The sequence below is a fragment of the Macaca thibetana genome, chromosome 9 (genome assembly GCF_024542745.1).
Source record: "Macaca thibetana thibetana isolate TM-01 chromosome 9, ASM2454274v1, whole genome shotgun sequence".
Taxonomy (NCBI): Eukaryota; Metazoa; Chordata; class Mammalia; order Primates; family Cercopithecidae; genus Macaca; species Macaca thibetana.
Window position 1 is genome coordinate 12,450,981 of NC_065586.1, and position 19,171 is coordinate 12,470,151.

The following is a 19,171-nucleotide window of genomic DNA, read 5'->3' on the forward strand; positions in this document are numbered from 1 at the left end:
CTTTTTCTCTGACTCTGTCTACTGACTCTTTCTTTTTTTGTGTTTGTGTGTGTGTTTTTTAGGGATTTATATAATGCCTACCACTTCACAGCCTTTAAGACAGTATTTTATCACTTGAAGAAAATCTGAAATTAAGATAGCATTTTATCACTTGAAGAAAATCTAAAAGTCCTATAACCAAATAGACTTGTTTACTGTCTCCTCTTCATAGTTTTTATATTTATTACATCTACATACATAAAGCATCATTTTAATTTTTGCTTTCAACAGTCATTCTAATTATAAAGAAGTTAAGCAGAGACAAATTATCTGTCATATTTATCCAGATATTTATCATTTCTTTAGCTCTCTCTTTATTCTTAAAGTTCCAAGTTTTCTTTTCCCATCATTTTCCTTCAACCTGAAGGATTTCCTTTAGCATTTATTTTAGAGAACATTTTCTGCTGATAAAGTCTTTTTCTCCCTCTTTTTTCCTTCACTGAGAATGTCTTTATTACCCCTTTATTTCCAAATGGTATTTTATTGGATATAGACTTTCATTGGATAGAATTTAAAATCTTTAAGGATTTTTTTTCCATTGTCTTCTGGCTTCCATCATTCATGATGAGAAATTGGACTCATTTGCGTCGCATTTTCCTATAGAGGGGTCATGTGTTGATTTTCTCCGGCTAGTCTCAAGATTGTTTTTCTTTATTTTTGATTTTTGGCAGTTTCATTATTGTGTGGGTGTTCTTTTCTTTGAGTTTATTTTGCTTGGGATTTGATGAACTTCTATAAGGAAGTTTTCAGCCATTCTTTCTTTAAATATTTTTTTCTGTACCAATCTCTTTCTGTTTCTTCACTCATTGTTTGACTGCAGTGACGTGAATATTAGATCTTTTGATATTGTCCCAGATATCTTTAAGCTCTCTTCACCTATTGTTCATTTTATTTTCTCTACGAGATCATTCTGTCTTCCAGTTTGAGTCTTTTTGCTGTCATCTACATTTTGTTGTTTTTACCCATCTAGTGAATTTTTAAAAAAATTTCAATTATTGTACATTTCAAGTCTAAAATTCCAATTTTTTCCAAAAGTTTTACTTCTAAAAATGTCTGTCTTTTCATTCATTTCAACAGTGTTCCCACTTACTTAGGGAGCTGCTTTTACGGTGGTGTCTGGTAATTCCAACATCTGAATCGTCTGGGGGTTGGCATCTATTGATTGTGTCTTTCCTGTTTGTTTAGTATGATAAATAATTTTGGATTGTATCCTGTGTATTTTGTTTGTTTGTTTGTTTGTGTTTTTTTTGAGATAGGGTCTTGCTCTGTTGCCCAGGCTGGAATGCAGTGGCGTGACCTCTGCTCACTGCAACCTCCGCTTCTCTGGTTCAGGCAATTCTCTTGCCTCAGCCTCCCAAGTAGCTGGGATTACAGGTACCTACCACCATGCCTGGCTAATTTTTGTGTTTTTAGTAGAGATGGGGTTTCACCATGTTGGCCAAGCTGGTCTCAGACTCCTTCCTGACCTCCAGTGATCTGCCCGCCTTGGCCTCCCAAAGTGCTGGGATTACAGGTGTGAGCCACTGCGCCTGGCCCTATATCCTATGCATTTTAAACATTATATTGTGAGATTCTGAATCTTGTTAAAATCTACTGGAAAAAGTTGAAAATTTTTTCCTTTCCTTTTCCTTTTGTTTTCTTTAAAAAGCAGATAGTCAACCAAATCAGGCTCAGAGGGCAAGTCTGTCTGCCTTTTGTGAGTGGTGGTAATGGTATCAGTTTAGTTTTCAAAGCCTTTGCTACGCTGTTTGTATCTGCCCCACATACACACTTTTCAGGAGTTAGTATGGGGCTTGCGTGGTTCTTTAAGTTGTAGTTTAATTCTCAAAGCCCTGTTTCTTTGGGTGTGTTTTATGCATGAGCGTTTCCTGGGTGAGCCTGGGACTTGTGCTGATGCATACACAGATTTATAGGATCTCTTTTTTTGAACTCTCTTCTCTCTGGGATTTCTTTCACACCCTTGATCTCGGGGGTCCTTTTTCCCAGGTCTCTTCCCAGCAGATGGATATGTCTGAGAGCTTTACCCTCCCACACCACATACGTGATTTTGCTATTTTGCAGTTCTTCATAACTGGGGCTGGCCTCAGAGCAAAGCAAGAGAAAAGGAAGATAAAAATAATCAGAGGCCGGGTGTGGTGGCTCCAGCCTGTAATCCCAGCACTTTGGGAGGCTGAGGTAGGCAGATTGCCTGAGCCCAGGAGTTCAAGACCAGCCTAGGCAATGTGGCGAAACCCCATCTTTACTGAAAATACAAAAATTAGCCAGGTGTGGTGGTGCATGCCTGTCGTCCCAGGTACTTGGGAGGCTGAGGCAGGAGGATTGATTGAGCCTGGAAGGTTGAGGCTGTAGTGAGCCATGATCATATCATTGAGCAAAACCCTATCTCAAAAAAAAAAAAAAAAAAAAAAAAAAAAAAAAAAAAAATCAGAACCTCACCTCTAGTCCCAGCTACTCAGAAGGCCGAGGTGGGAGGATCGACTGAGCCCAGGAGTTTGAGAGCAGCCTAGGCAATGTAGCAAGACCCCATTTCTCAAAAATAAATAAACAAATAAAATCTCCCTTACACTTTCTAGACCATAGAACCCTTTTATTCCCACTTTCGTTGACCAGGGAGAAGGGTTATTTCTTGGGATTTTAGGGGCTTATATTGCCTAGCAGTAGTGTAACCTCATGACTAGGGCTGGCCTTAGAGCAGGGCAGGTAGAAAGTAAGAGAGAGAGAAAAAAAAAAATACCTGGGCTCTTCCACCTGACTCTACACTTTCAGGGACTGCTTGTCTCAGTCCTCTGGCCAGAAAAAGGGGATTTTTCTTGGAATTTTGGTGTCTTCTTCTAGGGTGCAGTTCCTTGACTTGACTTGCTTTTTTATTTTATTTTAATTAATTAATTAATTAATTAATTTATTTTGAGAGGGAGTCTTGCTCTGTTGCTCAGGCGGGAGTGCAGTGGTGTGATCTTGGCTCACTGCAAGCTCTGCCTCCCAGGTTCAAGCGATTCTCTTGCCACAGCCTCCTGAGTAACTGGGACTACAGGTGTGCGCCACCATGCCTGGCTAATTTTTTTTTTTGTTTGTTTGTATTTTTAGTAGATTCGGGGTTTCACCATGTTGGTCAGACCAGTCTGCAACTCCTGACCTCAAATGATCCGCCTGTCTCGGCCTCCCAAATTGCTGAGATTATAGGCGTGAGCCACTGCACGCGGCTTTGACTTGCTTTTGGATCAAAGTCAAGAGATAAAGGAGGAAAATTAATCCAGGAAACTTACCAATGGATATTTCTTCCACTTTTGACTTCTTTCTCAGTCTCTCTGATACTATTTCCTTTGCAGAACCTCAAGGAGTTGGTTTTTGTATTCTGTGCAGAAATTTAACCTGTAATTAGTGGGCGGCATGGGTTTAGTGGGCTTGCTCCCTCTCGGCTGGTCCTGCGTGTCGTATGTCCCCGCTATTTAGAACAAATAGTAGCATAATATTTTTTGGCGCTTGATTTTTAAAAACTTTTTTATTTGGCCGTTAGTAGCAATGACAAGTCAAATAACAGTTATCTAATTCTTACTAAGGGCCAGGCATTGTTCTCAGCATTATCCTTATAGTAACCCATTTAATCATCACAATAACCCTATTAGGTGGGTGGTGTTAGTCACATTTTAGAGATGATGTTACCTCCTTGGAGGAATTAAGTCATTTGCCAGGGTCACATAGCTACTTAGTCAAGGAATGATCTAGGTTGTATGGCTCAGAAGTCCACAGACATAACTACAATGATACAATAAGAGGAAGCATGTTAATATCTTAACACTTGACTGTCACATATTAGCACATGCTAGCTAGAAAAGTGCCTCAGCGATAAATGTACAAGTCACTTTCAGAATGAAGTGCCTGGTTAGTGCCTCACATTGATCATCCTAAAGTAAGAATCATATTCATTCTGCATGTAGGAAATCTGAGAAAATTCAGGTGGCTTGCGGAAGAGGTGCCAATAGAATTCTATAGTACAGACAAGCGTGATTTCAGTGACTGCTGCTGTCCTTTCTGGAAGGTGTGGTACATTTGTAGGCAGCAAATCTTGGAATAGTAGAATCATAGGCGATCAGAGTTGGAAGAGACTCACGGGGTCTAAGCCCACCTCCTGATTTTAACAATCACACCCCTCATGGGTAGGGAGGCACCATGTCAAAGGTAAAATGATTTGTGAGTGTCAGGTGTTATAGATAAGGAAACAGCTCTAGACAGGTAAAGTGATGAAATCCTCACTTTTTGTTTTTTTTTCTTTTTGGAGACAGGGTTCCTTTCTGTCACCCAGGCTGGACTGCAATGATATGATCATGGTTCGTTGCAACCTCAAACTCCTAGGCTCAAACAATCCTCCTGCTTAAGCCTCCTGAGTAGCTGGGACTACAGGTGCATGCCGTTACACCTGGCTAATTTTCTTATTTTTTGTAGAGATAGTGTCTCACCTTGTTGCCCAGGCTGGTCTTGAACTCCTGGACTTGATAATGTCTCCCCTCGTTGCCCAGGCTGGTCTTGAACTCTTGGTCTCAAGCAGTCCGCCCGTCTTGGCCTCCCGAAGTGCTGAGGTTACAGGTGTGAGCCCCTGTGCTTGCTCTCTGATCTTCACTCTCGTCGTCATAGCTGCCTTTGTAAGGCACAGATGTCCCAAGCGCCCTGCAGGGCACATCTCTGATGTTAAAATCACCCTGCAAAGTAGGTAGCATAATTCTCAGTTTTTTCATAAGAGGGAACAAATACTCAGAGAGGGTGGACCGCCTTCCCAACCAGGGTGGCGCACTGGGGTCAGGGTTCATGGATTCTTCTTTACTGAGGACGTCTTACCTGTGGGTACCTGCCATGTGCGAATGGTATGTGTAATCACCATGGAGTGTCTTGTCCACATTGGCACAGTTTTCTGGGTGCAAAGGGGCACTAGGAATAATTATACTGGGATTGTCCTGGCAAATTGGGACAAAGGGGCTCCCCTCCCTATGAGTCTGTATTTCTGGATGGCATGATTTCTATTGACCATGAGTTTGCTTGATTTAGATGACATACGTGCTGTAGACGGCTGGTGCTCGTGAGCGTTTAGTAGCGGGTCTGTGAGTCTGTCTTCTCAGGTCATAGAGATGAACCACACAACGCTGGGTAGTCCGTTACTCCGTGTACAGTGGCCACACACAAATTTTGCTCGTGCTGGCTGAGCAAGAAAGTCTCTTTTAAGCAAATGTAATTTAAAAATACAAGTGCTGGGAAAAGTCATGAAGAAAGCCCTTAAGGCAATATATATTATAATGATTTTTTTTTCCACGGCTAGATACCCATGAGCCTTTCAGGATGAAAATGATTAAATATGGGCAAGAATAGATAAGAAGCCTTTTTTCCCCATATGACACTGGGATGAATGTGGATCTCTTGTCATGTGCTTCATGGAGGTAAGGTTTTGGAAATGGAAATAAATGTGAATTTTCTCTTATAAACTCATGAAAAAGACATTAAGCCAACTGGCCACCCCGTATGAAGCTCGATGGTGTGCCCGTGATATACGTAAGCACACAGTGTTTACTGTGATTCTAAGGGGGGGAATAGTATCCCTGCTCTGTGTAAGCGGAAGCTGCCATTCAGGGTAGTTAAGTCATTTCCCAAATCTGCACAGCTGATGAGCTCTGGTGTTGGGATTTGGATCAAGGTCTGGCCGGCTCCCAAGGCCACGCATTCCTCAGCGCTGCCCCCGCTGAACCCGGAGGCTGTTGGCATCAACACAGGAACGCAGTGGGGCTGCTCCCTTCAGACTGTGAGTGGAGAGCCCTAGACAAGCTGAACTCTCAGATGGACATGAATATCTTGTTTGGGGAAAGCACGGGACTGAATTACCTCAGTGTTGTAAGCAACTGGGTCTTAGGCAAGCCATTCTTCCTTTGTGGGCCTCAGTTTCCTTTTCTGGGAAGTGAGGTGGTTGAATTTCATGATCTCTGAGTCATCCAGGTCTGACAGTTGGTAATCTTCCCATTCAACATGGTAGGTATTTTGGTGGGAACAGACAGCTCGGTAATTGACATGTCAATAGTTTTGGTTTGTGTAGTCTAACCAATGGAGAAGCGCGGAAGTCCTGTTGTGTGTTTTGTGGGGTCTTGGAGAATTGACGGGGGTTCCAGGAAAGTCTTCCCATGGCCTCGGGGTCTGGGGAGGCAGCAGTTCCCCTAGTTTCTGCCAAGAACTAGTTTTGCAGTTTACTTTTTTAGACCCCTTTCTTTCTGTTTCATCATTAAAACTGGAGACTGAGGTAATCAGAAGTTGCAATTAGGCCGGGTGCGGTGGCTCACACCTGTAATCCCAGCACTTTGGGAGGCTGACGTTGGAGGATCACTTGAGGTCAGGAGTTCGAGACCAGCCTGGCCAACATGGTGAAACCCCATCTCTACTAAAAATACAAAAATTAGCCGGGTGTGGTGACAGGTGCCTGTAATCCCAGCTACTCGGGAGGCTGAGGCAGGAGAATTGTTTGAACCCCGGGAGGTGGAGGTTGCAGTGAGCTGAGATTGTGCCACTGCACTCCAGCCTGGAAGACAGGTGGGACTCTGCCTCAAAAAAGAAAAAAAAAGAAAAAAAAGGTTGACATTATTAATTTGAGCGCAGGCTTCAAGGACCCTACATGTGAGGCTTCTCCTGTAGAAAATAAAACAGGCAGCAGATGCCTTCACGAAGTTTTTATTCGCATCATTATTCCTGCTTTGAGCATTCACAGAGAGTCCATCACAGTTTGATTATGACGTGCTGATAACTTGTTTGTCTTCAGAAATATATATTAAGGACCTAGTTAGGCACACAACAAGGCTGGCTCCAAGAGGCTTCCCAGAGTGCATTCATCCCCCTTCTCCCCTGTCCTGAAATGAGATAGTGGTTGCCAGGGACACATGGAAATTACCAACGTCAGAAGGTTCTAGTGCCCGGAGCTTACTATGTGCATCACATTTGCTTAAACAAACTGTCTGTGAACAAAGTCCAATTATTTGGAACCAAGTTACTGATGATAAACATAATGATTACAGCGTCTACCGTCGTGAACCGCCACGGAGCAGGAGAGACTCCAGCGAATCATCGCAGTGGAACGGATCCAAACCACGCCTCCCATTTTGCACAGAAAGAGCGTGGGATGGTGCTCACTCCTTCGAGACCCAACTTACATGCTCCAGTGAGAAATACGAACTGCAAACTAATTATCACTGAGGAAATAAGACGGAAAACTGCCCTCTCCTGACATTGCCTGGCCTTTCTCTGTTTTCTAAGCAATAATGTTCTCATCCAGTTCTCTCCGGGTTGGTCACAAACTGAAAAATTGCTTTTGCTGGTCCTCTTACCTGGGTGGTTGATATGGCAAATAACTGCTAAATGATGAGGCCAGGGAATTGACAGTAAAGTCGAAGGAGATTTTCTGTCTCTAATTACAAAGATTTATAATCTAGGATCAGAGAATTCTCTCGTCGTAAATTTCTAACAGGTCCCTTACCCGGCTCTTCCCAATAAAGGCTTATTAGAAATACTACACAGGGGAGAGTTTTGGCTAGCCTAGCCCATCATTTCCAGTTGACAGCCCTCTCCCTGGGTAGGTTATTGAGCAATTAAATCATTGCTATAACAGAAAAAAATCTCATTTTTTTCATTTATAATTAGAAAAATTTATAATTGGAAACTGTAATTTCCAATTTATAATTTTCTTAATTTGGGACTTTGTCTCCATTCCTTTACTCAACAGATTCATATTGACCACTTGGCCAAAAGATTCCTGTTTATCTTTTTATTTTCAAGACTGACCTTTCTGGAAATCAGTGTATCAAAGAGGTATTTGCATTCCTGTGTTAGTTGCAGCACTGTTCACAGTAGCCAAGGTTTGGAAGTGACTTAAATGTCTGTCGGCAGATGGATGGATAACGAAAATGCGGTACCTATGCACAGTGGAGTAGTATTCAGCCATGAAAAGAATGCGATCCCGTCATTTTCCACAACGTGGATGGAACTGGAGATCATTGTGTTAAGTGAAATAAGCCAGGCACAGAAAGACAAACATCGCATGTTCTCACCTATTTGTGGGATCTAAAAAGCAAAACAGTCGAACTCATGAAGGTAGAGAGTAGGTGGATGGCTTCTAGAGACTGGGAAAGGTTGGAGAGGGGGGTAGGTGGGAAGTGGGGTTGGTTAATTGGTACAAAAAATAGAAAGAATGAATAAGACTGTTTGATGGCACAACAGGGTGACTACAGTCAATAATAATTGTACATTTCAAAACAACTAAAAGACTATAATTGCATTGTTTGTAACACAAAGGGTAATTGCTTGAGGGGATGGATACCCCATTCTCCATGATGGGATTATTACGCATTGCGTGTCGGTATCAAAACGTCTCATGCACTCTGTAAATATATACACCTACTATGTCTCCACAAAAATTAAACATTAAAAACATGTTGAAAGACTGCCCGTTCCAACTGCACCGCTTTGTGTATTGGCAGTGGTTGGTGTTCCTCTGCACTGAATCAGCTTTCCCTTGCATCGTTCATCTGGCTGTGAGATTATCTGAATGGAAGGAGGTGGCTCGTACATCACTCCAAGTACCATCTCCTGGTTATCATTCCATAATGTGCTGCCGTCCTCCTTCGCAGACTGACCCGATCATGAGTTTACCCTTTTTCCTGCCATAAACTTGTGATCTGTTTACTTTCCAGTCTGTACTGTTTTCTGCTTCATGGAAAGTGTTAGATACCAAGTTTTTGTGCTTTTTGAGTCTTTAGTGCCATTATGATAATGACTTTGTGTTATCATGAGCCACCCACCTCCCACTACTCTTCAAATGACACAGCCCCTCCGGTCTAACCGGGTCATCTTTGTGGCCACTTTATTTTTAAAGAGGCAAAATTGGCTGATAGTAACAGAAAACTTGGGAGGAGCAGTTAGTGTTCTGACATGGCATAAATAGATTATGGGTTTATTATTTCATGTAAAATAATTTTAAAAATCGGGTCTGCAAGGCTAGTATGGTGGCTCTGTAAAGATACAAGAAACCCTAGGTTCTTTCTGTTTATTTCTGGTCCGTCACCGTTAGAAACTTCATCCTCAGGGTCACAAGCTGACTGCTGGAGATCCAGCCATCACATTCTTATTCCAGGACATCTCCTGGGCAAGGGACAAAAGAATCTGCCAGATAGCTGAATCAACCCCTTTGCAGGAGTTCTTCTGCAAGCCTCACGGGGTGGCTTGGCTGGAGTCCCACTGGCTGCCTCCAGCTGGAAGGGAATTTTGGGGATTGTACTTCTGTAATTTGGTGCAATAGGCCAATGTTAGCTCTTGTAACAAACCAACCTCCACATCCATCCATCCATCCATCCATCCATCCATCTATCTATCTATCTATCTATCTATCTATCTATCTATCTATCTATTTATCTATCTATTAACCAATCACGGAGTCTCACTTTGTCACCCAGGTTGGAGTGCAGTGGCGCGATCTCAGCTCACTGCAACTGCCTCCCAGGTTCAAGTGATTCTCCTGCCTCAGCTTCCCCAGCTGGGATTATAGGCGCCCACCACCATGTCCAGCTAATTTTTATTTTTTTTAGGTGGAGTCTTGCTCTGTCACCTAGGCTGGAGTGCAGTGGCAAGATCTTGGCTCACTGCTGCCTCTACATCCCGGGTTTAAGCAATTCTCCTGTCTCAGCCTCCCGAGTAGCTGGAATACAGGCATGTGCCACCACGCCCGGCTAAGTTTTGTATTTTTAGTAGAGACAGGCTTTCACCATATTGGCCAGACTGGTCTCGAACTCCTGACCTTGGGTGATCCGCCCACCTCGGCCTCCCAAAGTGCTGAGATTATAGACATGAGCCACCGCGCCTGGCCAAACCTCCACATTTTAATGGCTTAACAAAATAAGCCATTATTTTTCTCTTGTCAGGGATCAGTGCGGATTTTCCTGGTTGGCAGTAGTTCTTCCGCATGGGGACTGAGACCTAAGCTCCTTGTATCTTGTGCACTGTCCTCCTCCAGGACCTTGGAGTCCTCTGCGTTTAGCAGGCAGGTGGTGAACTAGAGTGGTGAGTCATGTGTGAGAGGTGTTTGTGGGCCAGCCTAGAAGTGCCGATGTCATTCATTTAGGCTCCATTGGCAGAGCCCAGTCATGTGACCACAGATAACTGCAAGGTTGGGAACTAGAGTCTAGCTCTGTGCCTGGGAAGAGAAGGAAACCGGTTTGGTGAGCAGCTAGCCACTGGCCACATTGTTGCCCTGGTGACATCAGGATCCTGTTAGCTGGAAAAGCATTAAGATAAGCTGAGACACAGGAAGTGAGGCACAGTCGCTGCTACAGCCCATCGCGTGCACCTGCTTGCCTTTCCTGTGGGGACTCTGCCTGCTCTCAGTTACCCACCCACCACAGGGCCCTTTGCACATCTGTGCACAGCCAGGCCAGGCCCCGTCTCTCCCAGCTCTGTCTGCTAACACCAGCTCTGGCTCCAACCTCTTAGGATACTACCAGATTTCACTCTCGGTTCTGAAGCGACTTGTTTTTATTTGTTCGGTGTTTTCTGGGTCTTTTTTTTTCCTCCCCTAAGTGTATAAGAGCAGGGACTTTATTCCCTTCTTCCATCGCCATTAGTGGTTAACTCTACCCCATTAAGTGGTGATTCCTCCTCATGAGAATGGCCAATAAGTCCTCCATGAAATCAGCTCCAAGAAATAATGGGGCCAGGAGTGAAGTAAAGTTATTAAAACTGCCTGGCCAGCATCCAGAAGCCGTTCTTAGTACCCCTGGGCCTCCTTAGTTAGGTTCTAACACAGTGTTGGTCCTGTACTCTGCAAACATGGACAGGTTTACTCTGGAAAATTCCCGCTCCTGAAAGATGACTCAAATGTGGCTACTTTGTGAAGGTTTGGTGCTTAATTTTGGCCTGCAAAGTTGAGTTCTCTTGCCTCTGAGTTCTTGTAATGTTTTGTGAATAGTTCCGTGGTAGGGTCTGTTGCCTCATCCATGCAGTTACTGTTTACTCACCGCGCTAAGTAGCGAGGGTAGATTTTTCATCTTCTCACTGAATCTCTTCATAACCCCATGGAGTTGTGGTGGTACCATCTGCATTTCACAGGTGAGGACACAGGCTCAGAGGGGATAAGTACCTTGCCCTGGGCTTCACAGTGTGGCTGTTAACTGCTGTGCTGGGATGCTATACATAAACCTGGACTTTCCACAGGGAGCTGGGACCTACGGTCTCCTTCCATGTGTGTCCTCCCAACTCTGCAGTTTCCTGAAGGCACTATTATGTTTTATGCCTTTGGTTAATTTTTTGAAAATCATGAAAGATTCCAGATTTACCAAAAAGTGTAGAAAAATCAGTGAACAGATTACCATGTACCCACCACCCAGATTGAGCAAATGTTAATTAACATTTTGCCATCTTTGCTTCAGATTTCTGGAAAAAAAAAAAAAAAAGTTATGCATCCAGCCGTATTTCATGTCTTTTTTGTTTATTTTAATTTTTGTTTTTTTGAGATGGAGTCTCTGTCTCTTAGACTGGAGTGCAGTGGCGTGATCTTGGCTCACTGCAACCTCCACCTCCTGAGTTCAAGCCATTCTCCTACCTTAGCCTCCAGAGTAGCTGGGATTACAGGTGCACACAACCACACCCAGATAATTTTTGTATTTTTAGTAGAGATGGGGTTTTACCATGTTGACCAGACCGGCCTTGATCTCCTGAGCTCAGGTGATCCACCTACCTTGGCCTCCCACAGTGCTGGGATTACAGGCATGAGCCACTGCGCCTGACCTTCAAACCATTGTAACCCCTCTTTTCTCTCCAGAAGCAACCTTTACTTTAAGCGGGTGGTGTATCCTGATTGTGTTTGTACTTTCATTACCTGTGTATGTATTATATACCCAAACAGTGTAGTGGTTAGTGTTGGTTTGTGTGTATTCTATAGATTGATATAAATTATGTTTTCCAGGTTTATTTCTGTTAATGCATGTAGATCTCATCAGTTAGTTAAACTGCTACAGAGTATTCTGCTGAATGAGGGACTGTCTTAGCTAGCCATGTAATATTCCATAGTACAGATGTACCATTAAACTCTTACTAGGAATCTCTGTTGTTTTCATTGTTTTTCACTTCTTGATTTTTTTTTTTTTTTTTTTTTTTTTTTTTTTTTTTTTTTTTTTTTTGAGACGGAGTCTCACTTTGTTGCCAGGCTGGAGTGCAGTGGTGCCATCTCGGCACATTGTAACCTCCACCTCCCAGGTTCAAGAGATTCTCCTGCCTCAGCCTCCAGAGTAGCTGGGATTACAGGCATGCGCCACCACGCCTGGTTAATTTTTGTATTTTCAGTAGAGACAGGGTTTCACCATGTTGGTCAGACTGGTCTCGAACTCCTGACCTCGTGATTTGTCTGCCTTAGTCACCCAAAATGCTGGGACTACAGGTGTGAGCCACCATGCCCGACCTGTTTTTCACTTCTTATAGAGTTGCAATAAACATCTTTCTTTATACATATACCATTATATAATGCTTTTATTTCTTTTTTTTTTCTTTTCTTTTTTTATTTTTTGAGACAGAGTCTTGCTCTGTTGCCCAGGCTGGAGTGCAGTGGTGTGATCTCAGCTCACTGCAACCTCCACCTCCCGGGATCAAGTGATTCTCCTGCCTCAACCTCCCAAACAGCTGGGATTACACATGGGTACCACCATGCCTGGCTAGTTTTTGTATTTTTAGTAGAGACAGGGTTTTGCCATGTTGGCCAGGCTGGTCTTGAACTCCTGACCTCAAGCAATTCGCCTGCCTTGACCTCCCAAAGTGCTAGGATTACAGGTGTGAGCCACCGCGCCCAGCTTAATGCTTTTATTTGTATAGAAGAGTTCTTAAAATGTAATGTAACAGGCATAGCCAGATTAGTTTCCCAAAATGTTGTAGCAGTTTATACTTAGCAGCTCTCCCACATCACTTTACCTTTTCCCAACCTGCTGAGAAGAAATTTGCCTTGCCGAGGTTTTGTTCAGCATTTTGGCGACTGCTAGTGAGCTTTGAGCATCAGTTAATATGCGTGTTGGCCGTTCTGTGAATTGTATGTCTGTATCCTTCCCCGCATCTGCAGGCCCACCCAGACCATGTCTGCTGGGCATGATTTCTGTGCACAGTGAGTGCCCCTGGAGTTGTGCACATGGCTGTGTTAGTGGGAAGCCCTTGACGTAACAGGGCTATCATCTCTTTATTAATATTTTACTAACAGGAGTTGAATATTTTCCCCTTTCCCCTGAGACTTTTGAGTTTTGCATCTTGCTTAAGAAGATTAACCTATGTATGCCTTCTAATTCTTTTCCCCTAAAATGTTCCAACGTTTTCGTTGTATTTTTTTTTAATTTAGAAATGTAATCAACCTGAATTCTTCAAGAAACCCAGATTATCTTTCTGTGTAATTAAGCATGGCCAAGGCATTGGAACTGACTGACTAAATATCACCTGCTTGGAGGCCGTATCAAATGCTCGGCCAAAGGACAGTGGCATGACTTGTGTTCCATCTTTTCCTTTTTAAAATGTACTCTCTGATCTTTTCTGTTCCGTGCACTGTGAGGCCCGTGGAAAGGGGAAGGCGCTGTCAGCCACTAGCTGGGAACACACAGGGAAAGTAGACCCGCTTAGTTGAGATTATGCTGGACTTGGTATTTTTGTTTTAAAATCCAGTAAAGAAACATGGTCTGTATCATTGCCTGTGACATTTACCCTCAGGAAAGATGCCAGGACTGAAGCATCCTGGAGGCTGACAGGTGATCTCTTTAGCTCTGTGACCCTCGCGTTTATAAGAGGTGAGACGTGGTGATTTGTTCCTGCAGGTGAAGGTAAGGGAACAGTGAGTGGAGAAAGGGAGATCATTTTGCTGCTGCTTGTGAGATGTATGTGATTGAACGGTGGAAACGATCTGTGTATCCGGTTTTTAGGTTTAAGACTTTTCAGAAGCGTTGAAGTGTATGACACGTGGGACAGTGTTAAATCACGTTAGTATTACATTTCTGTGCGTGTGGTTTAGATACATTTCCAGAACGTTTTGCTGACATATGCATTGGCTTGCCATGATGAGGATGGAGGGCCAGTTCCAGGAAGGGCCCGAGGAGGTGCAGGGTGCAGGCCAGTTGCTGGGTGTCCAGCAGACTAGTGATTCGATGAAGAAGAACATTAGTATTCTCCCTGCAGCCAGCGCTGTGCAGAAAGCAAACATGCAGACCGTGCGTGGTTAAGGCTTTCCCCACTGGGAGGGTCTCAGGGCAGGTCAGGAGCTCTCCCTGGCAGCTTTCATCTAAAGTGGTGGGCGGGAGGGCAGTGGAACTCATGTCCATTTTGCAGGTGGCAAAACTGAGGCAAAAAAAAAAAAAAAGGAAGAGTGTAGGCAGCCTCATGGGAGAATCGAGACAAGAACAACAGGCCTTTTCGTAGCTTAGTGAGGAACTTTGACTAAATCACTATCAAGTCCACTTTTTTGTTTTTTAAGATGGAGTTTTACTCTTTTTGCCCAGGCTGGAGAGCAATGGTATGATCTTGGCTCACTGCAATCTCAGCCTCGTGGGTTCAAGTGATTCTCCTGCTTCAGTTTCCTGAGTAGCTGGGATTACAGGCACGTGCCACCAAGCGTGGCTAATTCTATATTTTTAGTAGAGATGGGGTTTCATCATGTTGGCCAGGCTGGTCTCGAACTCCTGACCTCAGGTGATCCGCCCACCTTGGCCTCCCAAAGTGTTGGGATTACAGGCGTGAGTCCGCTTTTTAAGGGTGTTCAAGAAAAAAGTGATCCAGTGATACTTGCTAAAGCACGGTAAGGAAGACTTCATTCAGGACGATGGTGATAGGGACCGTTGCAGGGGAATCTTGCAGTGTGGGAGAGAGATCGGGCTCAACTCTGAAAACAGGAGATTTATAATGCCCAGGAGCAGAGCTGCGTGGGGGTGGTCAGTGGATGGAAGATTACTAAGAAGAACATCAGAGGAAAGGGGAATTCTGGCTAAACCCACCTAACAGGACTCTTGCTGAATACAGGCCAAGGTGATCAAGTATCACCTTGGGGGTTTTGGAGGATGACGACCCTCATCAGATCTCAGGGGGGCTCAGATGTCCAAGGTGGTGGAGGCTTCTTGCTAAACTGAGTTAGCAGGGTTCTTGTTGAAACTGAATTTTATAAGGAAGGGCACAGATGGGCCTAGGAGAAAGTTCGGGAGCCTGATTGACATCTGGTCATTATTAATTTAGCTGGAATTATGACATTTGTGTTGCCTGTATGGGTTGGCTTTTTTGTGTTTGTTTTTACCTGTCACACAGAAGAAATGCGTGTCCTACGACCTGTGGATTTGCACATCTCTCAGAAGAAAATTGTCAAGTCTTTGCCACGGCCCACAGGCCCTAAAGCCCTGTAGGGATCTTGTGAACCCCATTTTCTTTCTCTTCACACAGCCTCCTGCTCTTCTGTAACCAGAGCCTTGCCAACCCAAAAGGCCTTACGTTTGTGCCTCTGTCTCCCTGGTAGAGGCTTCTACATGCGCCTGGAGTTCTCTCCTCATTCCGTTCGATTCTCAGCAGAGAGACCTGCCCTGGTTACGCGTCTGTAATTGTACAAAAATGCTATCTGTATGTCCATCTATAAATTTATTCATCTGTTTATCTCTATCATCTATTTGTCTGTCCATCCATCCATCCGTCCATCCATCCACCTACCCACCCATCATCCATCTGTCCGTCCATCCATCCACCCACCCACCCATGATCCATCTGTCCGTCCGTCCATCCATCCATCCATCCATCTCACCCATCCCATCCATCCATCCATCCATCCATCCATCCATCCATCCATCCAGTCCATCCGTCCATGCATCCATCCATGCATCCATCCATCCATGCATCCATCCATCCATCCATCCATCCATCCATCCATCCATCCATCCATCCATCCATCCATCCATCTCACCCACCCATTCATCTACCCATTCATCCATCCATCCATTCATTTATCCATCCATCCATCCATCCATCCATCCATCCATCCATCCATCCATCCATCCATCCATCCATTTCATCCACCCATTCTTTCATTCATCCATCCACCCACCCACCCACCATCTGGCACCCCACAACAGATTGATTAATCTGTGTGTACATGATTGAACAGCAATTAAACAAGAGAAATAAGGCCCATGGCACTAAAGCCTAGGAAGTATGAACTTTTCTTTCTGCTGGAATGTTAATGTGATTATGTTGTAGGGAATGGGAGAAACTGTCAACTATACTTGAAGATTAAGTTGGCTCTGTGAGTCAGGAAGTGAATAAAGAGAGATGGTTGCCATTTCGGAGGAGAAGAAATTAGCAAGTGGGGCAACGTAAGGGTCAGTCTTGCATCTGTGGACTTTGGTCAGTCAGTATTTACACTTTGGAAAACAGAGAAAACTAGGATGTAGAATTTTAAGATGTCAAGGCAATTAGATGAGTGCCTAATTCTACAAAGAGTGGTTTAGGAACAGAACCTAAAGTCCAACTTAACAATTCTTCCACTCTCCCCTAATAGAGAGTCTGGGTTCATGGAAGTAGGAGGGAAGAAAATCTCTGTCTTCAGCCCTTGGGGTTGAAGTGGGCAATCGCTGTCAGAAACTGAGAAGGAAGAGAATGTCACTGGGGTTTCCTAGGAGAGGTCTCTGGTTAAGAAAATTTCAATGGATTTGTCTATCCGTTGTAGCCCATTTTGGATGAGAATTTAGACAGTATTTTGGGGGAGGGGCATATGGGAAGAAAACCACTGCACCGCCCTCACTCTTGTTACTCTTTCTAAATTGTAAAATTATACCCAGTGAGGAGGCGTGGTTTAAAAATGAAAGAGCGTGACTTTGGCGTCAAACTAGGGTTACAATGTCAGTTTAGTGCCATATTAGCAAAATTTTCGCCTTTTTCAACCTTAGTTTTCTCAGCTGTAAGATGGCCATAATAATGTTATCATGCAGGGTTATTATTAGAATTGGGAAGTAGTTGGCAAATAGTTTTTTAAAAATAAGCTTATGCTCATTTAGACTTGGGAGGCTGAGGCAGGAGGATGGCTTGAGCCCAGGAATGTGAGGTAATAGGGAGCTGTGACCATGCCACTGCACTCCAGCCTGCATGACAGGACAAGACCCTGTCTCTCAAAAAAATTATATACAGTTTTTAATGAGCAGTATTGATGATGGTGATGATGATGACGATGATGATGGTAATGGTGATCGTGATGATGGCGATGATGATGATGACTGTGATGACGATGATGGTGGGGATGATAACTGTGATGATGGTGGTGATGATGGTGGTGATGGAGATGATGGTGATAGTGATGATGATGGTGATGATGACTATGATGATGGCGATGACTGATGGTGATGGTGATGATGGCAATGATGGTGATGATGATGGTGATAGTGATGGTGGCAGTGATGACAAGGATGATGATGATGGTGATAACTCTGATGACTGTGATGATGGTGGTGAAAATGATGATGATAATGACTGTGGTGATGGTGATGATGATGAAGATGATGGTGATTGTGATGGTGATGATGGTGATGATGAAGATGATGGTGATTGTGATGGTGATGATGGTGATGATGATGGAGATGATGGTGATGATGGTGATGATGATGGAGGTGATGATGGTGATGGTGATTGTGATGGTGATGATGGAGATAATGGTGATGATGGTGGTGATGATGGTGATGATGGAGATGACGATGGTGATGATGATGGTGATGATGGTGATGGTGATGATGGTGATGATGATGGAGATGATGGTGATAGTGATGATGATGGTGATGATGACTATGATGATGGCGATGATGACTGATGATGGTGATGGTGATGGCAACGATGGTGATGATGATGGTGATGGTGATGGTGGCAGTGATGGAGATGATGATGATGGTGATAACTATGATGATGACTGTGATGATGATGGCGAAAATGATAATGACTGGTGATGGCGATGATGATGATGATGGTGATGGTGATAATGACTGTGATGATGATGATGGTGATGATGATCATAATGATGATGATGATTATTTAGGTTAGGGAAGCTTCATTCTTTGCACAATAACCTGTTTTCTTGGGGAAAGGATTTGTTCTCTGTGCTCCAACTTTATATATATGTAAGGAAGCACAGAATAGTTTGCATCTTTTTTTTTTTTTTTGAGGCAGAGTCTCGCTCTGTGGCCCAGGCTGGAGTGCAGTGGCCGGATCTCAGCTCACTGCAAGCTCCGCCTCCCGGGTTCACGCCATTCTCCTGCCTCAGCCTCCCGAGTAGCTGGGACTACAGGCGCCCGCCACCTCGCCCGGCTAGATTTTTGTATTTTTTAGTAGAGACGGGGTTTCACCGTGTTAGCCAGGATGGTCTTGATCTCCTGACCTCGTGATCCACCCGTCTCGGCCTCCCAAAGTGCTGGGATTACAGGCTTGAGCCACCGCGCCCGGCAATAGTTTGCATCTTGACCAAATTCTCTTAACAGCCTTGTTTGTTAAATTGCCCAAGGTGCAGCTCAGTGATCAAAAGACATGCAGGGTGTTTCGGGCTAGTGTAGGGAGATCCAGCCAGTTATGAAGCAAACACTTGCTAGAGCAAGAAATTTTTAAAGGAAAAATAGAGAAGGTATTTTTTATATCATTCAGTAGCATAAATGAAAATGTAGATCATAAATGAATTTTCTGCCTGGCAGAGGCATACCACGTTGTTAGGGAGGATGCTTACCTGTTTCTGTTCAAAAGGATGTCAGAGAACACAAAAATTATCTAAAACACATTTGATGGGATTGAGAATACTACATATCAGTTGGCTCTGTTTGTTTCTGTCATTTATTCAAGGCCTCGTGCCTTCTCACTGCTGGCTGCACTGTGTGGACGCTGTTCATCTGATGTTCAAAATGTCCACAGTGTGGTCCCAGGGTACCTTGCCAGCAGCAGCATTTCATCAACTCGTCACACCAGAGTCAAAATCCCTCCAGACACTAGCTTTGAGATTTAGACAACTTCTTGAACCTTGATGAGTTCAATTTCCACATCTGTAAAATAGGGATAATTAATGGGAATATAAAATACACAATGTTCTGCATCTTTGTTTTTGCAT

General features: G+C 43.9%; 2 protein-coding genes and 1 pseudogene across 5 annotated transcripts in view; 1 reads left to right on the forward strand and 2 right to left on the reverse strand.

The window, feature by feature from the left end:
* The window catches only part of UPF2 (UPF2 regulator of nonsense mediated mRNA decay), a 727,243-nt gene that overhangs the window by 618,600 nt on the left and 89,472 nt on the right, over positions 1-19,171 (reverse strand). The gene's annotated exons all lie outside the window — the stretch shown is intronic.
* The window catches only part of CAMK1D (calcium/calmodulin dependent protein kinase ID), a 491,709-nt gene that overhangs the window by 178,324 nt on the left and 294,214 nt on the right, over positions 1-19,171 (forward strand). Inside the window, exon 1 of one of the 3 annotated variants that reach the window (XM_050803262.1) lies at positions 6,649-7,219. The exons of the other annotated variants lie outside the window; for them this stretch is intronic. Within the exon in view, the coding sequence (XP_050659219.1) occupies positions 7,212-7,219 (8 nt within the window). The 5' untranslated portion in view covers positions 6,649-7,211. Of the gene's footprint in view, positions 1-6,648; positions 7,220-19,171 lie in introns of those variants that run through there. 3 annotated transcript variants of the gene reach the window in all.
* LOC126962380 (60S ribosomal protein L6-like) overlaps positions 1-19,171 on the reverse strand; it is a 693,495-nt pseudogene that overhangs the window by 168,486 nt on the left and 505,838 nt on the right. The gene's annotated exons all lie outside the window — the stretch shown is intronic.